This window comes from Parambassis ranga, chromosome 14, assembly GCF_900634625.1.
Source record: "Parambassis ranga chromosome 14, fParRan2.1, whole genome shotgun sequence".
Lineage (NCBI taxonomy): Eukaryota > Metazoa > Chordata > Actinopteri > Ambassidae > Parambassis > Parambassis ranga.
In genome coordinates this window covers 18,538,309-18,561,390 of record NC_041034.1, presented here as the reverse complement: position 1 = coordinate 18,561,390, position 23,082 = coordinate 18,538,309, and the positions used below count along the sequence as shown (strand labels likewise).

Sequence of the window (23,082 nt, the reverse complement as noted above, 5' to 3'; positions counted from 1 at the left end):
TACGAAGCCTCCGGGCCAGTGTTAATTTTGGCAGCAATTTCGGATTTAGTTTTTATTTTAGTCTTGTGACTAAAATGTCATTTGATTTTAGTCACATTTTAGTCATCAACATTTTTTAACTTTTAGTCTAGTTTTAGTCGACTAAATATCAAAGAGTTTTAGTCGACTAAATCTGCCGTGGATTTAGTCGACTAAAATTCTGATATATATTTTTTCATTAAATATTTAAAGTTTGAAGTGCAATAAAAACAGGCACAGCTTTAACTTTTGTTGTTTTAATCAAACACCTCTTTATTTAATTGCTATGACCTTTTCATTAAAGAACCGTGAACAGTGAGCTGCTCTCCCTGAACACACTGTTCAGTCATGACCTTCTTCATGAATACTCCATAACTACAGCAAAACACTTCAGTGACAACTTAGAAACAGGTCGCATGCTGTAAAACCATCAGCAGCGGGGTCTTCATTTATAGATTTTGTCACGTGTATGAGCGGAAGTTAAGATGATTCGTCTGCAAATGTCGCTTCAGGTTTATTGTGTTTTTACCGCTGATAGTCGCTCCACACGGTTTGCAAACCGTCTTGTTTGTCTTGACATCAAACGTGTCCGTGTGTGTGTTCTTCTCCTGTGTTGTTACCATGCATGAGGACGCCTTCTTCCAGCATCGCGGGGTAACGTCCTTACGCAGAGAGAGCACTTCTGATTGGCTCTCTGCCGCCGTCTCCTGATTCGTCCCTCCCTTTCCACAAACAAATTTTGCTCTGATTGGATCTCGTCTCCATCAATAATTTCGTCTCGTTTTTATTCGTTGACGAAAGTGTCAATACATTTCGTCTTCGTTTTTGGCACCGTGCGTTAGTTTTTATTTAATTATCATCTCATTTTTATCAGCAAAAAAAGGTCGTTAACGAAAACTATGACGAAAATGATTCGTCAAGCAGGACCAGCAGAAGGAGGGACAGCTTCATTCATCATTCATCTGCCAGCACTTTACCATTATTTTACAGTACTCATGTGTTATAATATTTAACAGTCTGTTACAGTGAAATGCAGTATAATACACCTAATAAACTGCATTTTTCCTCTCCCTGCACCTTTGTCCTCTCATCCACAAATGCTGAAACCAGCCCATGTATACCTATTAAACACCTTCAAAGAGCCAATACACCTCTTGAACTGCATTTTCCACCTGCCAAAGGATTAAGGCCTCTACAGAGTGCCTAAAAATGACTTGAGCCTTGATTTTTGACTCTAAATGACATCTTTCTCTGTGTCTTTTGTTTCTTGTCATGTACCTTGTCTTCAGCCCCTTCATCTAATTCTTTATCAGCTGGATTAAACTGCCTTTTTGGATGGGATAGATTGTCCATGGCAGAGAGCCGCTGTTTAGTGACTTCCTGTCTCTCACTGACTGAAATTAAATTTAAAAAAAAAATCATGTAGTTTGTAACATTAGCATACTGTTGTTGGCTGTGTGCTGTAGCTTCACGTTAAACATCCCATAATACATTGCAAACTACAATACAAAACCATATTATATTAATACAGTATACTGCTGTTGGATTATGGCCATAAATGAACCATAAATGAATTTTTCTTTATGTTATTATAATTATATGTTGAGGGTAATGCAGTTTTGATTCTCTGTATGTCCAGTGCATACCGCAGTTTTGACAATAAAGCTGACTTTGACTTTTGTCTCAGGAGTCTGGGGAGTTCCAGCAGTGTCATCTCCTGTGTGAGATGTTTTTTCCTGCCAGTAACAGCTGAAGTGATTCATGTGCAATCAAACTGTCCCAACATAACATTAGTGATGGTTTTATTTGTATTGACATGCATGGAGAGCCGGAGTCATAACACTGAAGTCATGTGCAGGCAGGACTTTGAACCAGCATTTCTTGTAATAAATGTGAAACTCTCGGTCAGTAGGAATAACCAGAGCTGGGAGATCTGTCTGTGATATGCAGCGTAGCGTGTGATGAGGCTCCGACCTAAATAAATAGTGCCGTGGGAGGTAAAAAGTGTCAACATCATCATTACGTTGTATTATAAAGTGTTGTAACACTGACCTAAATAGACTTCCCTAAAATAGATGGAGACACATCGGAAGTGCTCATCACACATTGTGTGATTGTTTTGCAGTGATTTGTTTTACAGGATTGCATAAAATGATATTTAAAGTGAATTAAGTGAATTAAGTGCTCCTTTTCCATTGCCGTACTGCAGCTACTCGCATGTCAGGTGTTAGGAAACAGCAACCACAGTGTAACCTGCTACAAACAATAATGTACAAATGATCTGGATAGTGATGCACAAATACATACCTGAACAGATTCATATAAGTGTAAGGATGGAAAACATGTGCCACTCTGACATGAGGGAACACTCATCATCACCTATACAGTGTGGACGTTTGACTGAAGCCAGTGAAGTGTAGAGTGGTCCTGACAGAAGGAGTTTGTCTCAGATATATATGTTGACGTCTGGTTGCAGATGTGGCATGGCCTGACTTGTTTGCTCACAAAGCTGCATTGTTCTCTTATCAGTGTAGAAACAGTAGCCTGAGGCTTGAGGAGTCAGCTAAGTGCAGATGTTTGGATGTCACACAATGACAACACAGCCTTAAAATCCTGCACAGATAACCTCTTACTGGAACATTGAGCAACACAATCTTACATAAGTTAACTCAAATTATACGTTTTATGATGGATGATTTTAATACTTTATGTACAGCGTGTGTTCAGTGTCACTACATCTATGTATCAGTGTATGCAAAACAATCATGTTTCTATATATAGTATCATACATCTTGTCATCATAATTACACAATTGTTTTGGGAATTTTTTCTTGTCTGACCCTCATCTCCTGTCATCCATAAATGGCATAGTGCCTGAGTCAGAAGGTAGTTGCTCAACACGCCCACTCCCCTGCACATCCACTCTGCATCCTATATAACAGCTGAGTCCAGTGCAGACACGCAAGCCGAAAACAACAAGGAAAGCATGAGGTCCCTCAACCTGTGTGTTCTACTGAGTCTGGCAACTGCAGCTTGCTGTGTGCCTGTATCAGAGGTCACGGTGCAAGATGAAAGTTTTGCAGAGGTATGTGTGTTTGATTTCTTCATCATTGATTCTAATTAAAAATGATGATTATTAAATTCTGCTCCTTTTGCAGAACTACCTGAAGAATTTCTTCAATATGACAGAACAGAAGGGCCCGTCAACCAGGCGGGGGATCAGCCCTCTGAGCAAGAAGCTTAGTGAGATGCAGAGATTCTTCGGTCTTCACATCACCGGTGCTCTTGATGGCGAAACTCTGGAGATGATGAAGAAGCCTCGCTGTGGCGTTCCTGATGGAAAAATTGCTCGGTTCTCCACATTCGGAAACAGCCTGAAGTGGGAGAAAAACAGCCTGACATACAGGTGAGGGAACACAGAAAGTGTAAAACAAGGAGCTGCATTAAGTATGAGATAATAATATGTTTGATAATTCTTCTGTCCCCCAGGATTGAGAACTACACGCCTGACATGTCCGTGGCAGAGGTGGACGACTCCATTAACAGAGCCCTGCAGGTCTGGGCCAAGGTCACTCCTCTGAGGTTCACAAGAATCTACAGCGGCACTGCTGACATCATGGTCTCCTTTGGTCGCCAATGTGAGTACCAATTATATTATATTATCATTCTCAGGAATATTATACTTCATATGATAATATATTGTATTATTTGGTGGGGTTTCTGTAGCAAACATTTTAGTATGTGTTGGATAAACTTTTTTTGTTTTGATTGTCTACACATGATATGATATGATATGATATGATATGATATGATATGATATGATATGATATGATATGATATGATATGATATGATATGATATGATATGATAGTTTTAAAAACCTTTGAATTATATGTAGACATTCAGTGGAGAAGAAAGGTGCATTAAATGAAATATTAACATTTAAGTACCTCAAACATGCCGTTGTTCATGTCTGAGTGTGGTTTATCTCTGTTAATGACTGTCAGTGGACTGCTTGGGCCGTCACAGTGCAGTTACATAATGTGTTGTAATGTTTTTCTATACGCAACACCATCATTCCACTGCTGACACGTCCATGCTTGCACCTTCCGTGCTTTTGTCACCGCTGTTTAGAAAATGTTGTAGTGTCTGTGTTTACCTTAGCCTAACTTGGAAGCTGTGATATCTCACAGTGTATCTTATTTATCAAACATTACTTTATGTTGTGAAGTAAAGAGGCCCATTTTTTTAACATCACTTTGTAACATGAACATGGTCCTGCTTACAGCACATGGTGATTACTACCCCTTTGATGGCCCGTCCGGCACTCTGGCCCATGCCTTCGCTCCAGGATCAGGTATCGGAGGAGATGCTCATTTTGACGAAGATGAAATGTTCACATTCAGCTCAAACAGAGGTGAGTTTATTGTCTGTGTGATATATTTACCTTAGTAAGTGTGCTATGAGAGGATATTTTTGGAATGACCCACCTGTCACTCTGTGTCTTCCTCATCAGGCTACGTCCTCTTCCTGGTCGCTGCCCATGAGTTTGGTCACTCTCTGGGCTTGTCCCACTCTGATGATCCTGGGGCTCTCATGTACCCTGTGTACTCATACAGGGACCCCTCTACCTTCGTTCTGCCTCGTGATGATGTAAACGGCATCCAGTCCCTCTATGGTTAGTACTAAGTTGCTCTCTTGTCCATCACTGTGCCCTTGTTGTAGTTTGATGTAGGACTTTTTAAATTTTATTTCACCTCCAGGTTCAAACCCTTCCAAAGATCCATCTGTGCCTGAACCTCCACCCCCTACCACCCCTGACGCCTGTGATTCAACCATGGTTTTGGATGCTGTCACCACCCTGAGGGGGGAGATGCTCTTCTTCAAAGACAGGTAGAACACAGTACAGCTTCTGAATAGTCTACATAGGATCGTTCCTGGCTCATGTATAAAATGGCTGTTTGTTCTGCAGCTTCTTCTGGCGCAGCTACCCTCAGAGCAACACACCCCAGCAGACTCTCATCACAAACTTTTGGCCTAATGCCCCCGTCAACATTGATGCTGCCTATGAGAACCCACAGTCAGACACAATCTTCTTCTTTAAAGGTATGTGTTCTGCCGATCTGTTTACAGCCTCAGTGTCACACCAAGTCTAACTTATGGTTTGTAATTTTCATCCACAGGTAGCAGAGTGTGGGCATTCACTGGCTACAGGCCTGTGCAGGGCTATCCTAAAACAATGAACAGCTTTGGTTTGCCAAGAGCTGTGAGGAAAATCGATGCTGCCCTCCATGATGTGGCATCTGGCAAAACGCTCTTCTTTGTAGGCAACTATTACTTCAGGTGTGTATATGTGTCAATGTTCATCATCGCCTTCGTTAAAATCCTGATTGAGTGTATCTAATTACTCTATATGTTTCTTTAGTTATGATGAATCCAGACAGACAATGGATCGAGGATTCCCTAAACGGGTGGATCAGACCTTTTCAGGCCTGACCAACAAGGTGACGGCAGCTTTCCAGAACAGAGGTGAGCAGCATTCATGAAAGTGTCTCAGTCTGCTGAAAGCTTCTCTTAGCTAAGAGAGTCATATCACTATCATGTCTATTTTAAATTAGATGCTACAACCAGCAGTGAGGTAGCTTAGCTTAGCATAAAGACCGGCAACAGGCAGTATTTTGCCTCCATTTGTTGCATATAAAAAAAAAAGCGTATTCCTTTGACCAGACACTGATGTTGAGTCTCCTGTGCAGGTTTTACTTACATCTACAGTGGGCCCTACATGTTTGAGTACGACCTGAGGACCAAGTGGCTGTACCGTGTGCTGAGGAACAGCTACTTCCTGCGCTGCACCAACTTCTAGAGCGTACAGCCACTGGCAGAGAATAAAAGTGAATGTACAACCCTACACTGTTTTAAATACATGTTCTTCTATATGCGCTATTTAAAATTATCACTGTAAACAAATGTTTAAAGACTTGTGAATAAAGTTTGATATCATTTTTTTATACTTGCATACATTTTATTTGATTACAGCAGGATATAACAAATACATACTAGTGTACACAAAGAGGACACAGTACTACACCATCAATAGAAGTAACAGTGTAGAAATCATCCAACCAACCAACCTGTGCGATGATCAGTTGGACAAGCTATATGGTCTCTGCTGGCTGCAGGAACAGGGCCTGCAGTCTTTAGACTTTCTGTTATAGGTTTCACAAGTCCATATAATTATAAAAACAAACCCCAGCCAGCCGGTCTGCTCATACACCCTGCTCTCCAAGATGTGATCATTAGACAATAAAGGTGTCCCCTGCTTGCTGAGAAGGTGCCGTGCACCGGGGAGTAATTCAATGTAGAACCGCCACTGATGGGAGATCAGATGGTTGGTTTTCACAGCATCAAAGTGAAAGGAATGCTGAGAATCTGCTCACCTTGTGTATGCTGACAAAAGTGCTACTTCGCTCATGTTATTGGCAGGTGTGTTTACAGTACATCAGCTCAGTACTAGTGGATCTGCTGGCTCAGCACAACAGTTTATCTTTGTACTTTACATGATAACAAAACACTTACATTTACACATTATTGTTTCTTACTTTGCTTTGATTACTCATAGCACATGATGATGAAAATATCTTTAAATAATAAGGACCTTTTATCTTATAAACACTTTATAAATTGCCTTAGTGATCTTGTGTTTTTTTTTCCATTGGACTGTTTGCTTAAAGGTTTATAAATGAGTTCTGCATTATAGAAACAGAATCTCATGCTTGTTATACAGTATGAGATTTAGTTTGCTCCACTGGCTCCCTCTCCTGGTGACTCTATGTACTACACCCTGAATCCCTAAAAAGACCTCATTGACACAACAAAGTGTCCCAAAAATACATTTTCATCTAATAACTTGTAGGTAGTTTCACTTTATCAGATTTTATGACAGTCGACTCGCTAATAACATTAACATGAACCTAGAAAAGCTGCGACACACCCCATATGCCTGTTAATGTTCAAGCAGGTCCAAGCCCTTCCAGCTGTTGACCTCAAATCACATTTGTTATCCCCCAATCCCGGCCCCTGAATCTCTCTCTCTCTCTTTCTTGCTGTCTCTCTCTCCCGTTGTTCTAAAGGGGCCTGTTCAGACTCTAGCAGGAATGTATTATTGCCCAATCACGCATCCTCTGCTGCTCTTCTTCACATTCAAAACATTGACAAACCTTCAGGAGACTAGTTTATCACAGCACTCTAGCCGAGCAGCAACCAGAGAGAGAAAATACATCACATAAAGAGCATATTGGAGTTATTCATTCCTATTTAAAAACAGAAAATCATGGAAGGTGCACTGGCTGCTAAAACTCTTATTGTTGTTGTGTTTGCAGCATTGTGTGGAGCTGTGCCCACCACTGCACCCAGCCAAGAGGACATCTCAAAAGCACAGGTAAACATGCATGTTTGCTGCAGATGGAGGAGGAGAAGACAGCCAGATTACCTAACCAACTCTTTCTGTCTTCTTTGCCCAGGACTACCTGTCTAAGTTTTTCTCTGATGTTGGGGTCAGTGCTCCCAACTCTGCAACTGTGTTTCGCAGCTCACTGGAGTCTTTTGAAGACACTCTCAAAAAAATGCAGGAATTCTTTCACCTGGAGGTGACGGGGAAGCTGGACTCAAACACGCTGGAAGTGATGTCTCGCCCCCGCTGTGGTGTTACAGACGTGGTCAGATACAGCCACTTTGACGGCACGCCAAAATGGGACAAACCTGTGCTCACATACAGGTACTACACTGACCATTTAGCCTCCTGCATGTACGTTCATGCACAATTAAGCTCGTGTTGAAGACATATTTTCACTCTCATTGCTAAAGGATTACAGACTACACTGCAGGCTTGAGTCAGAGTGAGGTGGACACCACCTTAGCCAAGGCTCTGAAGCTCTACAGTGACGTCATTCCTCTAGATTTCAAGCAGAGCGACAGCAGCGCGGCTGACATCATGATAATGTTCAGAGCTCGAGGTAAAGCTGATCATGTTAACTCTGAGAGAGCATGTGATTGAGTAATAACCTTTTTAATCCACAGAACATGGAGACTTTTCTCCGTTCGATGGTAAAAATGGGGTCTTGGCACATGCGTATTCCCCTGGAGAAGGCCACGGAGGTGACACCCACTTTGATGAAGATGAAACCTGGACTCTTGACTCTACAGGTACAATCTATACACATTGACGATGTAACACTATTTATACCCACAGTAACTTACAAGTGTGTATTTGCAGGGTCCAACCTGTTCTTGGTGGCAGCCCATGAGTTTGGTCATGCGCTGGGATTAGCCCATTCTCAGGTGCAGTCAGCCCTGATGCATCCCACCTACGTGTATGTGAACACAGAGGGGTACAAGCTGCCAGATGACGACAGAAAGGGAATACAAGCTATCTATGGTGCTGATATCCTGCAACACTGATCATAACTCAAGTGACACACCATCTTACTCAGGGCCTCCCGCTTGTTCCCTCTTTTCCCTCACACAGGGGTCCGTCAAACATCAAATCAACCCAATCCTAACCCAACACCACGACCCATGCCTGAATCTGCTCCAGACAGGTGTGACAGGAACCTGAATTTTGATGCCATTACCTCCATTCATAGGAGACTGTACTTCTTTAAAGATAGGTGAGACTCTTATACGTCAGAGCTTAAGTTTTGAAGGTTAAACACACACAGTTAAAAAATGTGTTCTTTTTCTTGTAAGCTATGTCTGGAGAAGGGGCAGCTTCTGGAGTGGCATCAGAGTGAATAAAATTCAGTCTGTCTGGTCTGGAATAAACAAAGTCGATGCTGCTTATGAGAATAAAAAGGACAATATTGCAATTTTCTTTGAAGGTAAAATACTTCTGACAAAAACATGAGCTTGACTAGGGACCATACTGTAACATACTGTACTCTTTCATGACACAGGGGATCATTACTGGGGGATCAGAGGAAAAACTGTCCTGCCCGGATACCCCAAACCTCTCAGTGCCTTTGGCTTCCCCTCATCTGTCGCTAAGGTAGACGCTGCTGTTCATGTGTCATTTACAGGCAGAACCCTGCTCTTTGTTGGCCGCAGATTCTGGAGGTATGTAATGTAGGCAGATTACACCTATCAGCTGAATGTCCTGCTCTAATGAACACTGCCCTTTATGTCATGCATGCAGCTATAATGAGAGGTGGGGCAGAATGGATCGTGGGTATCCAAAGTACATTTCTAGAGAGTTCCCAGGGATTGGCCATGAGGTGGATGCTGTTTTTGAGAACAGAGGTAAGGCCCGGTGCTGTTAGCGTTACACAGTTTGACCGTTTTGTAGTTAATAATGTGTCATGCTTTTTCAGGTTACCTGTACTTTTCATATGGGTCCACACAAAAAGAGTACCACTACCAAAGAAGAAGAGCAGTTCGCACTCTGTCTAACTACGAGTGGATGGCTTGCTGAAGGAACCAGCTTATTGCAGAAAGAGGAAACGATGCACCTTGGATCTTTTTTTTTTTTTTTTATATTGTTGCTTATAAAGGAAACAAGTTGAGTGGAGACATGTTTTTACTTTGCTGCTTTGATTGTGCTAAGTGAGCAGATCTTTTAGTTAGGGAAGCACGGGAAACTTAAAATGATCATTTTCTTTATTTCCACACAGCCTTTCTAAATTGTCCATGTAAAAACTAGATTTCTAAATTAGCCATTAGCATGTCATCATGATTTCTGCTCTAATAAAGAAAAATGAAAAGCTTCTGTATGGTGTTAGAATGTGTTTATACCATTGAATGTGTATCAGAGGCTCACATGATCTATAGAACAACCATGGAAAAGCTCAGTTTTTTTGGTCTTAGAGATGCGGCTTCACAGTATTAGGTCAAAGTAAGAAAAAAAATACATATTTGATGACAACTGAGGAAGAGGATCAACAAATCCTCGACCGGTCAACCTTCCACCAACATTGCACGCCTTTCTTCCTGCCTGGTAAGATAAAGGTCTGGATGAGTCAAAACTTCCTGCAGCTGCAAAACCTCAGCCAGTCAAATGGGTTTCCCTCACCAGCTTTTCTCCTCCCATATCTCCTCCATCTCACGTTACATTTCTGACCTGGGGGTCAAATTTGATCCCTAACTCACTTTTGACAATAATATAAATCACATTTGCAAAACTTTGTTTTTTAACCTCCATAACGTCGCCAAACTCCCCCCTACCCTCCCCGCTCCAGGCTGATTTACACACTTCTCATTGGGATTCCTGGCAAAACAGTGCTGCTGGATCCTAATGAGGGTGCGGAAATACAAGCATATCTCCCCCATCCTTCGCATACTCCACTGGCTCCCCATTCACCTCCGTATTGAAGATAAACTCCTCCTCCACTTATCTCTGTCTTCGTGGAAATGTGCCCGATTATGTCACTAAACTCCTAACCCCACACACCAGTCCCAACACCCGGTCAGGCCAGCTGCACAGACTGCGGCCTCCCAGGACTCATCTTAAGACCGTGGGTGACAGGGCCTTTGAAGCCGCTGCTCTTCATCTGTGGAATGCCCTGCTAGACCACCTAAGGGCACCACAGACACTGGCATGCTTTTTTAAAAAAAGTTTAAAGACCCTTCTCTTCAGGAAAACATATATGACCTAGCCTATTTTACACTGTTGTTGATTTTTTCATTTTTATTACCTTGCCATGTTCTGATTTCATTGCCTTTTTATTGTTTTATCCTACTATAACTGATTCCTCTGTTTTTAAACCTCATATGTTGCACTGAGATTTGGTGCCAAATGTAAAGTGTACTACAAATAAAACTTATTATTATTATCATTATTAACCCTTATGCACTGTTTGGGACATTTTTGTCCTCTGAGAGTAATTTTTCTGTTTATTTTGGCCATAACTTTGTCAATATGTGGACAAATTGAATCATTTTTGCTCAACAAGCTTAATTTTACATTTTGTTAATATGATTTTAAAATGTTTCATAGGTCAACAGTACACTGTGGGCAAATTTTACCCCCTTTCGTGTTGTTCGGGACAAAAACGTCCTCTAACTTTAACGGTTTTAAAAATATATCAGATAAATATTTTTTGGAAATTTTTTTGCATACACCTTTTAATTAACTTCAGTTCTAATCAACAGTAGTGAAAAAATCATTTTCCCCCAAGATTTTTAACCCTTTAATTACTAATTTCATAAGGGGTGGTGCTGAAAATTGGAAAAAAAAAAAACCACACAAAATGGCTCATTTTTAATAGAAAAGGTGAATGTGGACTGGATTCCTTTTAACCTTTATTACAGTCTTGGTCATGTCACACATCAGTAACAACATTGACTTTATTGCATTATTAGTTTTTGCACAGCACTGGATTTTCTTTTTTTCTCCCTTGTGTGTTGTTCGTGGCCATTTTTGTCCCATAGACTTCCATTATAACCACATTTTTTGACTGCACAGCCATGGCTCTACATAATCATGCATTCTTGATTGTTGGTGGTTTACCCTGTTGGTAGGAGTTATGATTTTTACAGTTATGACCCTATTAATAACCCTTTACCTGCAGGCCTGTGCTTATGTAGAGTAGTTTCTGGCTTGTATATGGAGTTATAGGGAGTATTTTAGCACATAACTGTGTGTCTACACACTGTGTGTGCATGCTGACCTTGCTGTAGTTTAAAACTGTTAAAAAAAAGTTAGAGGACGTTTTTGTCCCGAACAACACGAAAGGGTAGTGTTTGCGAACGTTGCACAAGGGTTAAAAAGCAATAATGTTTCATTACCAGAACTACAATAACCATCATGCTCTGCAGCTGATGACGTCAGCGAGCACGCCTATCACTGCGATTGGCTGCTACATTTAACCCTCCGCTGCTGAAGGTGAAGCGGGTTTAAGCGTGCAGTCCTGTCTCTCGGTCCAAAATGCCTTCCACAGGACTTTTAAACATGCATGCTCACATCTGTAAACGCCTGGTAAGTATCCGTGTGTGTTATGAAGTTATGCTGTGTAGGAATGCTGGTTTCAGGTTAAAACCTGGCACCACAAGGCTTTCCCTGTGTAGCCTGGATCAGCTCTGCTAACCTTTTAGTGTGAGTGGACTGTCCTTGGCTAAAGTCCTGCAACAGTGTGAAAACACGATAACAGCAGCTTCTCTTAGCGCTGCTATTTAATTTCAGTGGCTACGTGTAGCAACGTTTTCGTGACAAAGCTAAAAGGAGGCTAACAACAACAATAACAGTAGCTAGCTAAGTGACAGTCTGAAAAGGGGTCATGTCAACACCTAGCGAAAACAGCAAATGTAGCTCCTGTTACGCACTTAGGTAGGTAATGTGTTAGCTACCATTTGTCATGCTAATGATAAATGAAACGAAACGAAGTAGGTGGAACACATATCGCTTAATTATGAATGAATTTATTATTTGTATTAATGATTATACTGCTGTTGTAGGCTCACAAGTACCTGTCTAGAACCTACACATCGCGCCCTTCACTCAATGTAAGTACACCAGCTTTATTTCAGATTCTCATCACAATCAAATGTTTGTACAGCTCATGACATACAGACTTGGACTGGTTTCAGGAAGTGGTCATTGTCAGTGCAGTGCGCACTCCAATGGGCTCCTTCAGAAGCAGCCTGGCCTCAGTTCCAGCCACCAAACTGGGCTCTGTTGCCATCAAGGGAGCTATTGACAAAGCAGGTATGTTTGTACTCCTTTTTTTGTTTCCTGGAAGATTGCTGCACCAAAAATATGTGTTGACATCATGTTTGTTGTGTTCAGGAATTGCTCCTGAGGAGGTGAAGGAAGTCTACATGGGCAACGTGCTTCAGGCAGGAGAAGGACAGGCTCCCACAAGACAGGCCTTACTCGGAGCAGGTATGTTATTGGTGAGGTCTCTCGGGATCTCTGATGCTTTCCGAGGGAAAACGGTGTTTTAAATGTTATTAAATATATTAAAACGGTAAATAAGCAGCAACAGTCTCAGTGAGCATCAATGGAGGTTTGTTTGCATTTGATTTAAAGGGTATGATGTCACTGGTTTTCCCTCCAGGCTTGACCCTCAGCACTCCAGCAACAACCGTCAATAAAGTGTGTGCCTCTGGAATGAAGTCTATCATGCTGGCAGCCCAGAGTCTAATGTGTGGGCACCAGGTAGGATTAAATAGGCATGCAGTGGCGTCATGTTTTCTCAATATTTGCACCACTTGTTCTCACAATGCAGCTGATCAATGATAAGATAATTCAGGATTTATTTTTGACCAAAAACAAACTTTGATTCTTAAAAAAAAGGTATTACAGATTCTGCCTTGCTGTCTTGCTAGAAAAGCTATTGTATGCACAGGATTGCAGCTCTTGTGTGTGTGACCTTAGGATGTGATGGTGGCAGGAGGCATGGAGAGCATGTCCAATGTACCTTATGTGATGACCAGAGAGACCCCGTCCTATGGAGGGGTGAAGATGGAAGACCTCATCGTCAAGGATGGGCTCACTGATGTCTACAACAAATTTCACATGGTAACTATCCTCGTTAGAAAAACGATATGTCTTATTTTGTTGCGCAGCATCAAAACCGTTTTGTGTTTATCTCCAACAGGGTAACTGTGCAGAGAACACAGCCAAGAAGAGCAACATCACCAGAGAGGAGCAGGACGCCTACGCCATCAGCTCATACAGCCGCAGCAAAGCCGCATATGAATCTGGCATACTGGCCAAGGAGATTGTACCAGTCAGCATTCCCCAGAGAGGTACAGGAACAGGCCGATGTTTATCTTGTCCCGGTTTCCTTAGTTACTTACAGAACAACATGTAGCTGATGTTGACCTGTTTTTGTAGGCAAACCTGATTTGGTCGTGTCTGAGGATGAGGAGTGGAGGCGCGTCGACTTCAGCAAAGTACCTAAACTGAAGGCAGTGTTCCAGAAAGAGAATGGTAATGATGCTGTTCTCATTCACTTTGTGTGACTTCAAAGAAATTTATTCTCTCTGTTATTTTTTTAACAGATGAAAACAGTATTGTACACCATACCTACACATTTATTGTCTGAGTCTTCTGCTCCATCAAAAAAAATACATTGTGAAAATATTTATGCTTATTTTACATATTTTTATTTTGCTGCTACTTATTTAGCTTTCTATATTGCTAACACTTATATCCTGCTTCTTACCAACTCTGAATACACATTTTGATATATGCCCCAGTCAGTCATTGGCTTCTTTTATTTATCAGAACACTTGATCAGTCAGTTTTCTTTTAATGTGAACATGATTTTGATTGGTCTCTTCTTTCTCAGGCACAGTGACAGCAGCTAATGCCAGCACACTGAACGATGGAGCTGCTGCTCTTGTTTTAATGACAGCAGATGCTGCAAAGAGACTCAACGTCACTCCACTGGCCAGGATTGTCTGTAAGCATGACACATGTTCATCAGTTTCCTCTGCGTTACATCCAATATATACACTCCCTCATGTATATAATGACGATGCAGACTGGTCTGCAAGGTCACATCACATTCCCTTCGACACATTGTGCCACATTACAAAGACAAATCAGTTAGATTTCTACAAACGTCAGGATAAATTTAAAAATATTTTAGCAGAAACACTCTCACTGCCTGAAGCGTTTAAAGAGTAGTCTGCATATTTGCTTTAATTTGCTTGTAGGTCTGTTAGTACACAGTCAGCTCAATAGTCTGTCTGTTTTTTGTTTGTTTTGTATAGCTTTTGCAGATGCAGCCGTTGCACCCATTGATTTCCCGATTGCTCCTGCATATGCTGTTCCAAAGGTGGGTATTGAGTGAGGATGTTAGGGGGCCTGTTGCTAGACAGACACTCTTCAAAAATAATCACAGAATGACATTGTTTCAGTATAATGTGGTATACTTATTTCTGTCTGATGTCTGATGTGTCTGTGTGCCTGTCTGCCAGGTGCTGGATGCAGCAGGCCTGAAGAAGGATGATATTGCTATGTGGGAGATCAACGAGGCCTTCAGTGTGGTTGCGTTGGCCAACATCAAGATGCTGGATATCGACCCAGCAAAAGTAAACATTAACGGGGGAGCTGTGTCACTGGGACACCCCATTGGGTAAGCAGCTGCAACACAAAGACGCTACACTTAAAACTGAAGGTCTTTAAAAAGCAGCAGTCGGATTTCAGTCAGCTGTCATGTACATATTCCTTCTTCAGTTCTTGGAAAGAGTAAGGACACCTAGGTTTTCTAAACACAAGTACCAGGACTATCCCTGAAATATCATATATTATAATTCATTTCTTTCTCATTTGTCAGGATGTCTGGGGCGAGAATTGTGGGTCACATGGTGCACAACTTGAAGCCGGGACAGTATGGTCTGGCAGGCATCTGCAATGGAGGTGGGGGAGCCTCCTCTATTCTGATCCAGAAGTTGTGAGACGACCTGATATGAAACCTAATTAGACATTCTGTGTTTAACTGTGTGGTGACTGGCTGCTGGTTCCAAATGGTGAAGACGTCTGTAAACACACACACTTTACTGTGAAGAATGCTTCTGTTACAAATGTAATACCAGTGGCCTTCACAAACGGCAAAGTACGACTGTACCGTCATGACCTCATGACTCCACCCTTTTGTTTGTTCAGTTCAAAAAAGATCAATATTTAACTCTGAACTCAGATGGTCAAATAAATAGTAATAGTAAATAAATAGTTTTTATGAAAGCAGTGTTTTGTTAATGGTCTTCTGTTATTGGGGGTTACTCTGGTTTTAAATGGGCCTCTAGATTAGCTGCAATTTCCCTTTTTATGTTGTGCCTATCTGTGTAGTAGATTCATTAACGTTAATTTAATAAAAAGTCTCTTTACATGCAAATAGATTTGGTTTTGGCGACTGAATGTTGTGAAATTTCTGCTGTTAAAAACCAATAGGCAAATATATGAAGTCTAGATTTTAAGATGAATATGTTGAAATCAAACTGTCACATCAATTATTATCAAAACATGAACTTTGTACCAATCTTTTTTTAGTAGTTAAGTCTTAACCCTGTAGTCATTGTTATCAAATTTAGTGTCACCTATGAAAAGGACTGTTATTCATTACCTGTTAATACAGTATGATCCTTAATGGGTACCCACAGGAGGATTTATCTGATCTGTTAACATTTGCTATTGTTTATTTATTGTTTTGAATTAATTACTTCCTCTGTTACTGTTCTGATTAAGCCACATACATCTCACTGTGTCACATCGACATGGCATGTATTCAGACATTGTTAAGCAATACAGAAAAATGTCCATAAAAACTCTGAACTGTCATTTCTTCTCCATATGTTTCCTATGAGTGTTCTGTGTTTCCTTTATGAGAGGCAGGTACGCTTATCCTAAAGTGTCATAAAGTGTCCAAGTGTCATGCTGATGTCACTAGCACATGATCTACGCCTTGATGATGTCTTCATCCCCTCTTTTTTTTCCCTGCTGCTTAACATCATACCAAACGCGGAGTTAAATATTGACAGGGTATGAAAGTCCTTCACTGATCATTGATTATTTTGTATCCATTCATTAGGAAGTTACTGATTAAACACATGAAGCACATCAAGAGGAGTGTTATAATGTAAAGACGTTAAATTAGAACTCTGATCTGACCTTCATTGTGCTTTGCTATGAATGTTCTGTAGGAGAATAGTGAATAGTATTGCTTGTATTCTGTTACAGGAAAGGGAAGCTTGTGTGCCATTTGGTTAAAGGGAACTTTGCATAGAGAGAGGAGATAGATGAGAAGTATATTTAAATGCTCTGTTTGCAGGGGACAATTACATGTACAAAATAATACGATGTGCACGATCGCACTGAATAATGTCCACACATTTATCAGAAACCCTGACGAGGTGTGTGAGCCTTTCGTCGATACCTGTCTGCATCTGCTGTTTGCCTGGTTCATTTTTAAGTGCTGTATAAATAAAGTGACCAACACAAGGCAGGGCGGTGCACACAGTGGGAAAGGTGTGGCCATGGCTGATGATTACGTGAGGCAGAGGGAGAATCGCAGCACACTGAATCAGAGTGAACAAGGAATCTGAGGGAATTTCAAGGTCGGTGGAAATCTTTCAAACAATCTGAGGTTGATGTTTGTGTGCTGAAGCACTTCTCTAACCGATTTATTTATTCAATTAGTCATTTTTGTTTATTGCTGCGAGTGTTATAGTGTGTCGAGTAGTGGAATTTATTTTGACCTTTTTTTAACAGGTTTGACCAGAGTCCTTCCTCAGGTAGTTTCACTATGAATTCTAAAGAGGTAAGCTCAGGTTCACACAGGGGCGTAGGAAGCATTAAAAATGTGTGGGGGGGGACACCTTCTGTGGGTGGGTGGTGAAAAAAGGTACATCAGTATATTATGAAATATAATATAATAATATGAAGTAGTTGCGATTTCCTGTGGATTTTAACAGGTTGTTAAACTATTTTAAGATTAAGATTAAGAAACCTTTATCAGTCCCACAATGGGGAAATTGCATACCCAATTTACCTAATTAATAATACCTAATTTCATATTATAATTTACCTACAGAAAGTAAACACTTAATGACTATTTCAGAGACAGATTCAACAAAAACTCGGTGACAAACAGAAACTAATTCCAAGTGAAACAACAGTTTTGTCAAACATACTGGTGCTACTACACTAACAGCCTCCATATCTGAGGCCTTCTCTCATTTACAGAGACAAAAAACTGGCAAATCCCATAGAAAAATGAACCAAACTGCTTAATGCAGATAATACTGAAACACTAAAAATACTAACTTACAAAAAGATGCATGTCTTTATCTTTATTTGCTTATAAAACTACTTAATTCACAACAAACCTTGTGGATGTGTTTATAATGATGCCCTGCCTCATCTGCTACATCAGTGTTTCCCTGTTCATATAATGCTCCACTGTGTCCTGACGGTCCATCACATGTGTTTTATTCTTGCTGATAAGAATAGGAGCAGGTGGCTATGTGCACTGGCTAGGCGAGGCTGAAGCTAGCAGGCTAACAGGGGCTAACCTGGCCTTATTACAATATGGGTTAATGCTGAAAACAACTCTAACTCTCAGTGTCTTTGTTGGAATCTACTCATGTCCATTGTGTGTGGGGAGGCAGCAGAAAAGGCAACAACATGTCGTCAGACAAATAAAACCTACTAATATCTACTGTAACTGGAAGTAAACAGCAGCTTCCTCCCAACTTTTCTAAGTTGATTTAACATCAACCTAACGTCTCCTGGGTCCATGTGACAAACAGTCAGGCTTCAGCATGAGCTGGACTTTGTGGGATGACACTGACGTCACCTCCTCCAGCTTCGACCACCGACGGTTCTCTTTACGGTGTTTTACGCTCGCTCGAAGAAAGCCACTGGCTTTGTTAGGTCCGTTACTATAGTAACGGTATTGCAGCGCTGTGGTAACCACAGGAAAACATGGAGTGGATTTTATTCTCTTATGAACCAAGTGGAACGGAGTTTTTCACGAGCAATCGAAACAGCGTTAAGTGGAGTTTCCTGCTCACTAAATGTGGACACGTCCCCCTCTGATATAATGGACGCCTATGGGTTCACACTTGAAAGACAACTTAACTCCATTTTACTCATCTGAAAATAATTTCTCCTCTTCCTTTAGGCCAGTATTCCCATGTATGACAATGTATGTTTTCGGCATGAAGAAGGCACAGCCCCACCCCCTCCGTACACTTCTCAGCAGGGGGTGTACCCTCACCTTCCTCAGCTGACCCCCAGCCATGTCACAGGGACCCCCGCAACCATCAACACCCACCACACGGGGATTCCTGGATCACCACATCCTGCAAGACACAGGAAAGGTACAGTGATGTTTGATTTAGTAGCAATTCTTTTTATTAGTTTATGTCCAGTTTTAATAAGCCTCTAAGAAAAGTAGAAAACAGACAAAACACACACAAGTTCTTTGTCAGGTGTGTGGGTTATGAGGGCTAAAATAGAAAATATAAAACTGCAGTTACAGCCAACGCTTCATGTCTCGTGAATCATAATTATATAGTAATAATAGAAGAAATTGAATACAGTTGTTGACCATCTGTACATCTCTCCATTGTCTTATCTGGGGTTGGGTCACTGGGGCAATGATGCCCAGACCTCCCCCTCCCAGGCCACTTCCTTGGGGAGATATTGAGGTGTTTGTTACCAGGCCAGGCCAGCGTGTCCTGGGTCTGCCCCAGGGTCTCTTCCTGGTTGGACATGGAGATGTAGTGTAGCCATTTGAATAAAATGTTGCTGTCATTCAGTACATCATGATTCAATATGTAAAAGTTTTCGTGTCATATGTAAAAATGTTTTAAATAGAATAGTAGTTTGCATGTTATTTTTGCTTATTGTTGTAAATACTCAACACTTTCCTCTTTCTCTACAGAGACGAAGACACGGCGGTGTAGATACACCCTGTGTGCTGTTCTTTGTGTGCTTGGTGTCCTGGTTGTGGTTGCGTTTTTGATCTGGTACTTCTGTAAGTGTGTGTGTGTAACACTGTTTTGCAGGACTTTAGTTGCCATAATACTAATAATAATAATGCCATAATACCTCACAGTAGTACTTGTGTTTGCAGTGTTCTACCAGTGTTTAACGGGAAAGTTGTGTAAACATGATGGGAAGTGTCTGAGCCTCTCTCAGTGGTGTGATGGTAACAGGGACTGTCCGGGTGGAGAGGATGAATCTCAGTGCTGTAAGACACTCACATCAAAAGCTTCTACGCACACATTAGCATTTGTGTTTTTTTCTTAAAGTGCTGTTTTCTTTGCTTTACAGTTCGCCTTCAGGGGACCACCTTCATACTGCTAGGATACTCATCTGACAGCCAGGCATGGATGCCTGTCTGCGCTGAGAACTGGGATAACAACTTTGGCAGAGCTGTGTGTGAGCAAATAGGCTACGAAAGGTGCTAATTGTGTAAATAATTCCAAAATTGAAAAATCTTCTCTTCTCCTCCCATAATGCATCCTTTCAAATCATTGTCATTTGATATTCAAATTTAACTTCAAAAGAATTATTGACAACAAATAAAATCTGTTTGGGTTGATTCAGAAGAAAATGTACTCACCAATAAAATCTCCCACAGGCAGGATTATGTGTCCTTCGGCCAAACCAGTGCCGGTTCTTTGGCCTCTGAAGGATACATGAAGCTGAAGCCTGGAAGTACAGCTGGATCACCAATACTGTCACAGTTTACTCACAGGTACACATCTGCACCCATCACTGCGGAAAGTGGACACAGTTCACAGTCTTAAATCATCTTTGTCATCCTTTCCTCTTCAGCTCACGGTGTTTAGCCAATGCGGTCAAACTCACCTGTATAGGTATGAGACTTAACGTTTGTTTTCTCTTTGACCTTTGAAATGACGACTGATGCTGATCTCCTCCACTCTCAGGCTGCGGCGTGAGTTCATTAGCTCCCAGTAGTCGTATCGTGGGTGGCACAAATGCTGTAAATGGAGCCTGGCCGTGGCAGGTCAGTCTCCAGGTTAATTTCCGCCATGTCTGTGGAGGCTCCATAATCAGCCCATACTGGATCCTGTCTGCTGCACACTGCTTCCAAAAGTGAGCCCTGCACCTTCACAGCTGTTTCTTTAGAACTACTACTTAAAGGGACAGTTTACTCCAAAATAATTAGTTCAATCTTCTGTTTTCCATAGTGCGTTGTCCGACCCCACATTATGGAGGGTGGGCTATGGTGATGTGAACATGGCCAGACTGAACTTTGCCAATAGTGTTTCCAGAATCATCAATCATGAAAAGTTTGACCCAGACACGAACGATAATGACATTGCACTCATGAAGCTCAACACTCCTCTGACTTTTACAAGTAAGTTACATTACATGTAGTGTTTTACATAATTTAGTGACCACAGTTGAAACTCATACATGTTTATATCTCAGGCAGCGTGAAGCCGGTGTGTCTGCCAAACATTGGTGTCAACCTTTCTGAGGGACGTTCGGCCTGGATCACAGGATGGGGAAGACTAAGCTCAAATGGTGAGCAGAAATGCTCACAGAGAATAGTGCTCTTAATACTGGACTGTATTAACTGTTTCTTTCCTCAGGGCCATTACCTAACATACTAAATCAAGCCCCGGTGACCATTTACAGCAGAGAGACCTGCAACATACCTCAGGTGTTAAATGGACATGTCACTGAGACCATGATCTGTGCAGGCAAGCTGCAGGGAGGAGTGGACACCTGCCAGGTTAGCCTGAGCCTGTCACAGTCTCAGACATGTGCAAACACATGCGCACGCTGACATGAGATATTTCTCTCTGTCATGTGTTGCAGGGGGACAGTGGAGGACCCCTGGTGGTTAAAGAAGGAGACGTATGGTGGCTGGCAGGAGACACTAGCTGGGGTATTGGATGTGCTTTGCGGAACAAGCCAGGGGTCTATGGCAATGTGACCTACTTCATCAACTGGATACACAGACAAATGCAGGTACAGTATGCGCTAATGTATTCATCTGTGCAAAAAAAATATGGATGGATATAGCCTGGTGTTTTGACATGCGGCATCTGACATGGTGGTAATAGTAGTCTCAAAGAGGTGATGAATAGAAGGACTGCATCTCTAGTGTGTCAACACCTGAAGACTGTCACCTGATTGTGTGTGTGTGTGTGTGTGAGAGAAAAATAGCAGTGTAGGTAGTTTGGGCCATGTCTTCAAAATAGAAAAGTTGGAATTGTCATCTTGATAAAATGTGTTTTTTCTCTTTAATCTCCACAGAATGACTGGTGATGGTGTTCCTATGCTGTATTACACTTTGCACTTTGAATCTTAAATTTTGATCAGTAAGATTTTCTTACAAAATAAAACCCAACCATATTTTTAACTCCTTTTTTTATTCTGTATTTGAATAAAATGAAGATCTTTATTTGTGGAAAATAAACAAATAGTATGATCAAAAACACTGGACTGACTTCTTATTTGAGCTAATGTGACAAACATGGTCCTGTTGTGTTGTGCCTTTTGGCTGATATTTCAGTTTAGTCATTGCACTGCTGAGGACGGACCAGCAAGCTCAGAACACTGACTGAACATTGACTGTGAGTCACTTATGACCTAACCAACAGCTAGCCTGAAACTCTACTTTATTATGGCAGGAATCATGTCTATGTAGGTTAGTTACTGACAATATGGAGTCAGCCATGGGTGTGTCTGCACGCACCAGGAAGCAATCACCTGCTAATAAACATGGCATGCTTTACCGTCACTGACCCATTTCCTCAAACTGTTTCTTCAGACTGAAAAACCTCTAACCTGTATGTTTTTAGTACTCTCTACATGATAAAAACACTTTATTGTTTTACTCTTTGATGCGTTATTTCTGAAAAGAAACTTTATTAGTGCAGTATAACATAATAATTAATGTGATGTTTATGATCAACAATACCGGAGTACTCTGTATTTGAAGGGAAAATGACTGTGATAAAGAGTCAGGTGAACACTGTCGGCTCACAATATAACAACAAAATGAAATCTCAAGCCAGGTTCAGGATAAGGGCTCAAAAATAGGCCAATCACATGTGATTACATCTGATTACACTCACTACCAGTAAGTAGTCACAATCAAGTAATAATAAAAAAACATAGATAGATATGGATAAGCTCAACGCGCAGGCTTCTCATCAGCCATATCATTTTACTCGTTTTCCATGTGTCATGGTTTAACTGTTCGTTGTTTATAAAACAACGAACAGTTAAACAGTATATTTGCTTTGGAATAATGACTACACAGAAGCTATTGGTTTTTAAACAGGAAATAAAAGAGGAATATATATATATATATATATTTCCCTTTCCAGAGATGTTTCATATTACCTTTACATTTAAGGGGAAGGGAAGCATATTATGATTGCATTCCATTTTAACTTAGACGTACTGTTGTTTTCAAATCTCTCTTTGAGCAGCTTGGTTGCAGCACCTCTTACAGTGCTTTTCCAAAATGACTCTCACAGTAGTTCTAGTTCTTGTCATAAAAAACACAAGATTATCGGAATAACATTTCCAAGTTCCTCATGACTCAGATAGGTTCTTATCAAGGTTCCA

At 41.2% G+C, this 23,082-nt stretch overlaps 4 protein-coding genes across 4 annotated transcripts; all 4 read left to right on the top strand.

Moving 5' to 3' along the window:
* The first annotated feature begins 2,993 nt into the window (after window positions 1-2,993).
* Window positions 2,994-6,027, top strand: LOC114445726 (collagenase 3-like). The gene is made up of 10 exons (XM_028420883.1): window positions 2,994-3,103; window positions 3,177-3,424; window positions 3,508-3,656; window positions 4,306-4,434; window positions 4,534-4,695; window positions 4,781-4,910; window positions 4,990-5,123; window positions 5,201-5,360; window positions 5,443-5,546; window positions 5,771-6,027. Exons 1-10 carry the CDS (start codon window positions 3,005-3,007, stop codon window positions 5,878-5,880), a joined length of 1,425 nt encoding a protein of 474 aa, XP_028276684.1. The 5' UTR covers window positions 2,994-3,004; the 3' UTR covers window positions 5,881-6,027.
* Window positions 6,028-7,224: 1,197 nt separating this feature from the next.
* mmp30 (matrix metallopeptidase 30) lies at window positions 7,225-9,675 on the top strand. The gene is made up of 10 exons (XM_028420882.1): window positions 7,225-7,455; window positions 7,538-7,791; window positions 7,881-8,029; window positions 8,094-8,219; window positions 8,290-8,451; window positions 8,542-8,683; window positions 8,763-8,893; window positions 8,969-9,128; window positions 9,208-9,311; window positions 9,383-9,675. Exons 1-10 carry the CDS (start codon window positions 7,348-7,350, stop codon window positions 9,481-9,483), a joined length of 1,437 nt encoding a protein of 478 aa, XP_028276683.1. The 5' UTR covers window positions 7,225-7,347; the 3' UTR covers window positions 9,484-9,675.
* Window positions 9,676-11,850: 2,175 nt separating this feature from the next.
* On the top strand, window positions 11,851-15,855 carry acat1 (acetyl-CoA acetyltransferase 1). Its single transcript, XM_028421315.1, has 12 exons — window positions 11,851-11,985; window positions 12,462-12,509; window positions 12,594-12,711; window positions 12,793-12,888; window positions 13,064-13,164; window positions 13,384-13,527; window positions 13,607-13,757; window positions 13,846-13,941; window positions 14,303-14,416; window positions 14,730-14,794; window positions 14,937-15,094; window positions 15,296-15,855. The coding sequence occupies exons 1-12, from the start codon at window positions 11,935-11,937 to the stop codon at window positions 15,414-15,416; spliced, it is 1,263 nt and encodes a 420-aa protein (XP_028277116.1). The 5' UTR covers window positions 11,851-11,934; the 3' UTR covers window positions 15,417-15,855.
* A 1,115-nt stretch (window positions 15,856-16,970) lies between these two features.
* Window positions 16,971-21,865, top strand: tmprss2 (transmembrane serine protease 2). Its single transcript, XM_028421504.1, has 14 exons — window positions 16,971-17,072; window positions 17,227-17,275; window positions 18,641-18,839; window positions 19,406-19,498; window positions 19,598-19,714; window positions 19,798-19,927; window positions 20,108-20,224; window positions 20,305-20,345; window positions 20,418-20,586; window positions 20,682-20,851; window positions 20,926-21,021; window positions 21,090-21,232; window positions 21,319-21,471; window positions 21,760-21,865. Exons 2-14 carry the CDS (start codon window positions 17,261-17,263, stop codon window positions 21,769-21,771), a joined length of 1,455 nt encoding a protein of 484 aa, XP_028277305.1. The 5' UTR covers window positions 16,971-17,072; window positions 17,227-17,260; the 3' UTR covers window positions 21,772-21,865.
* Window positions 21,866-23,082: the final 1,217 nt, after the last annotated feature.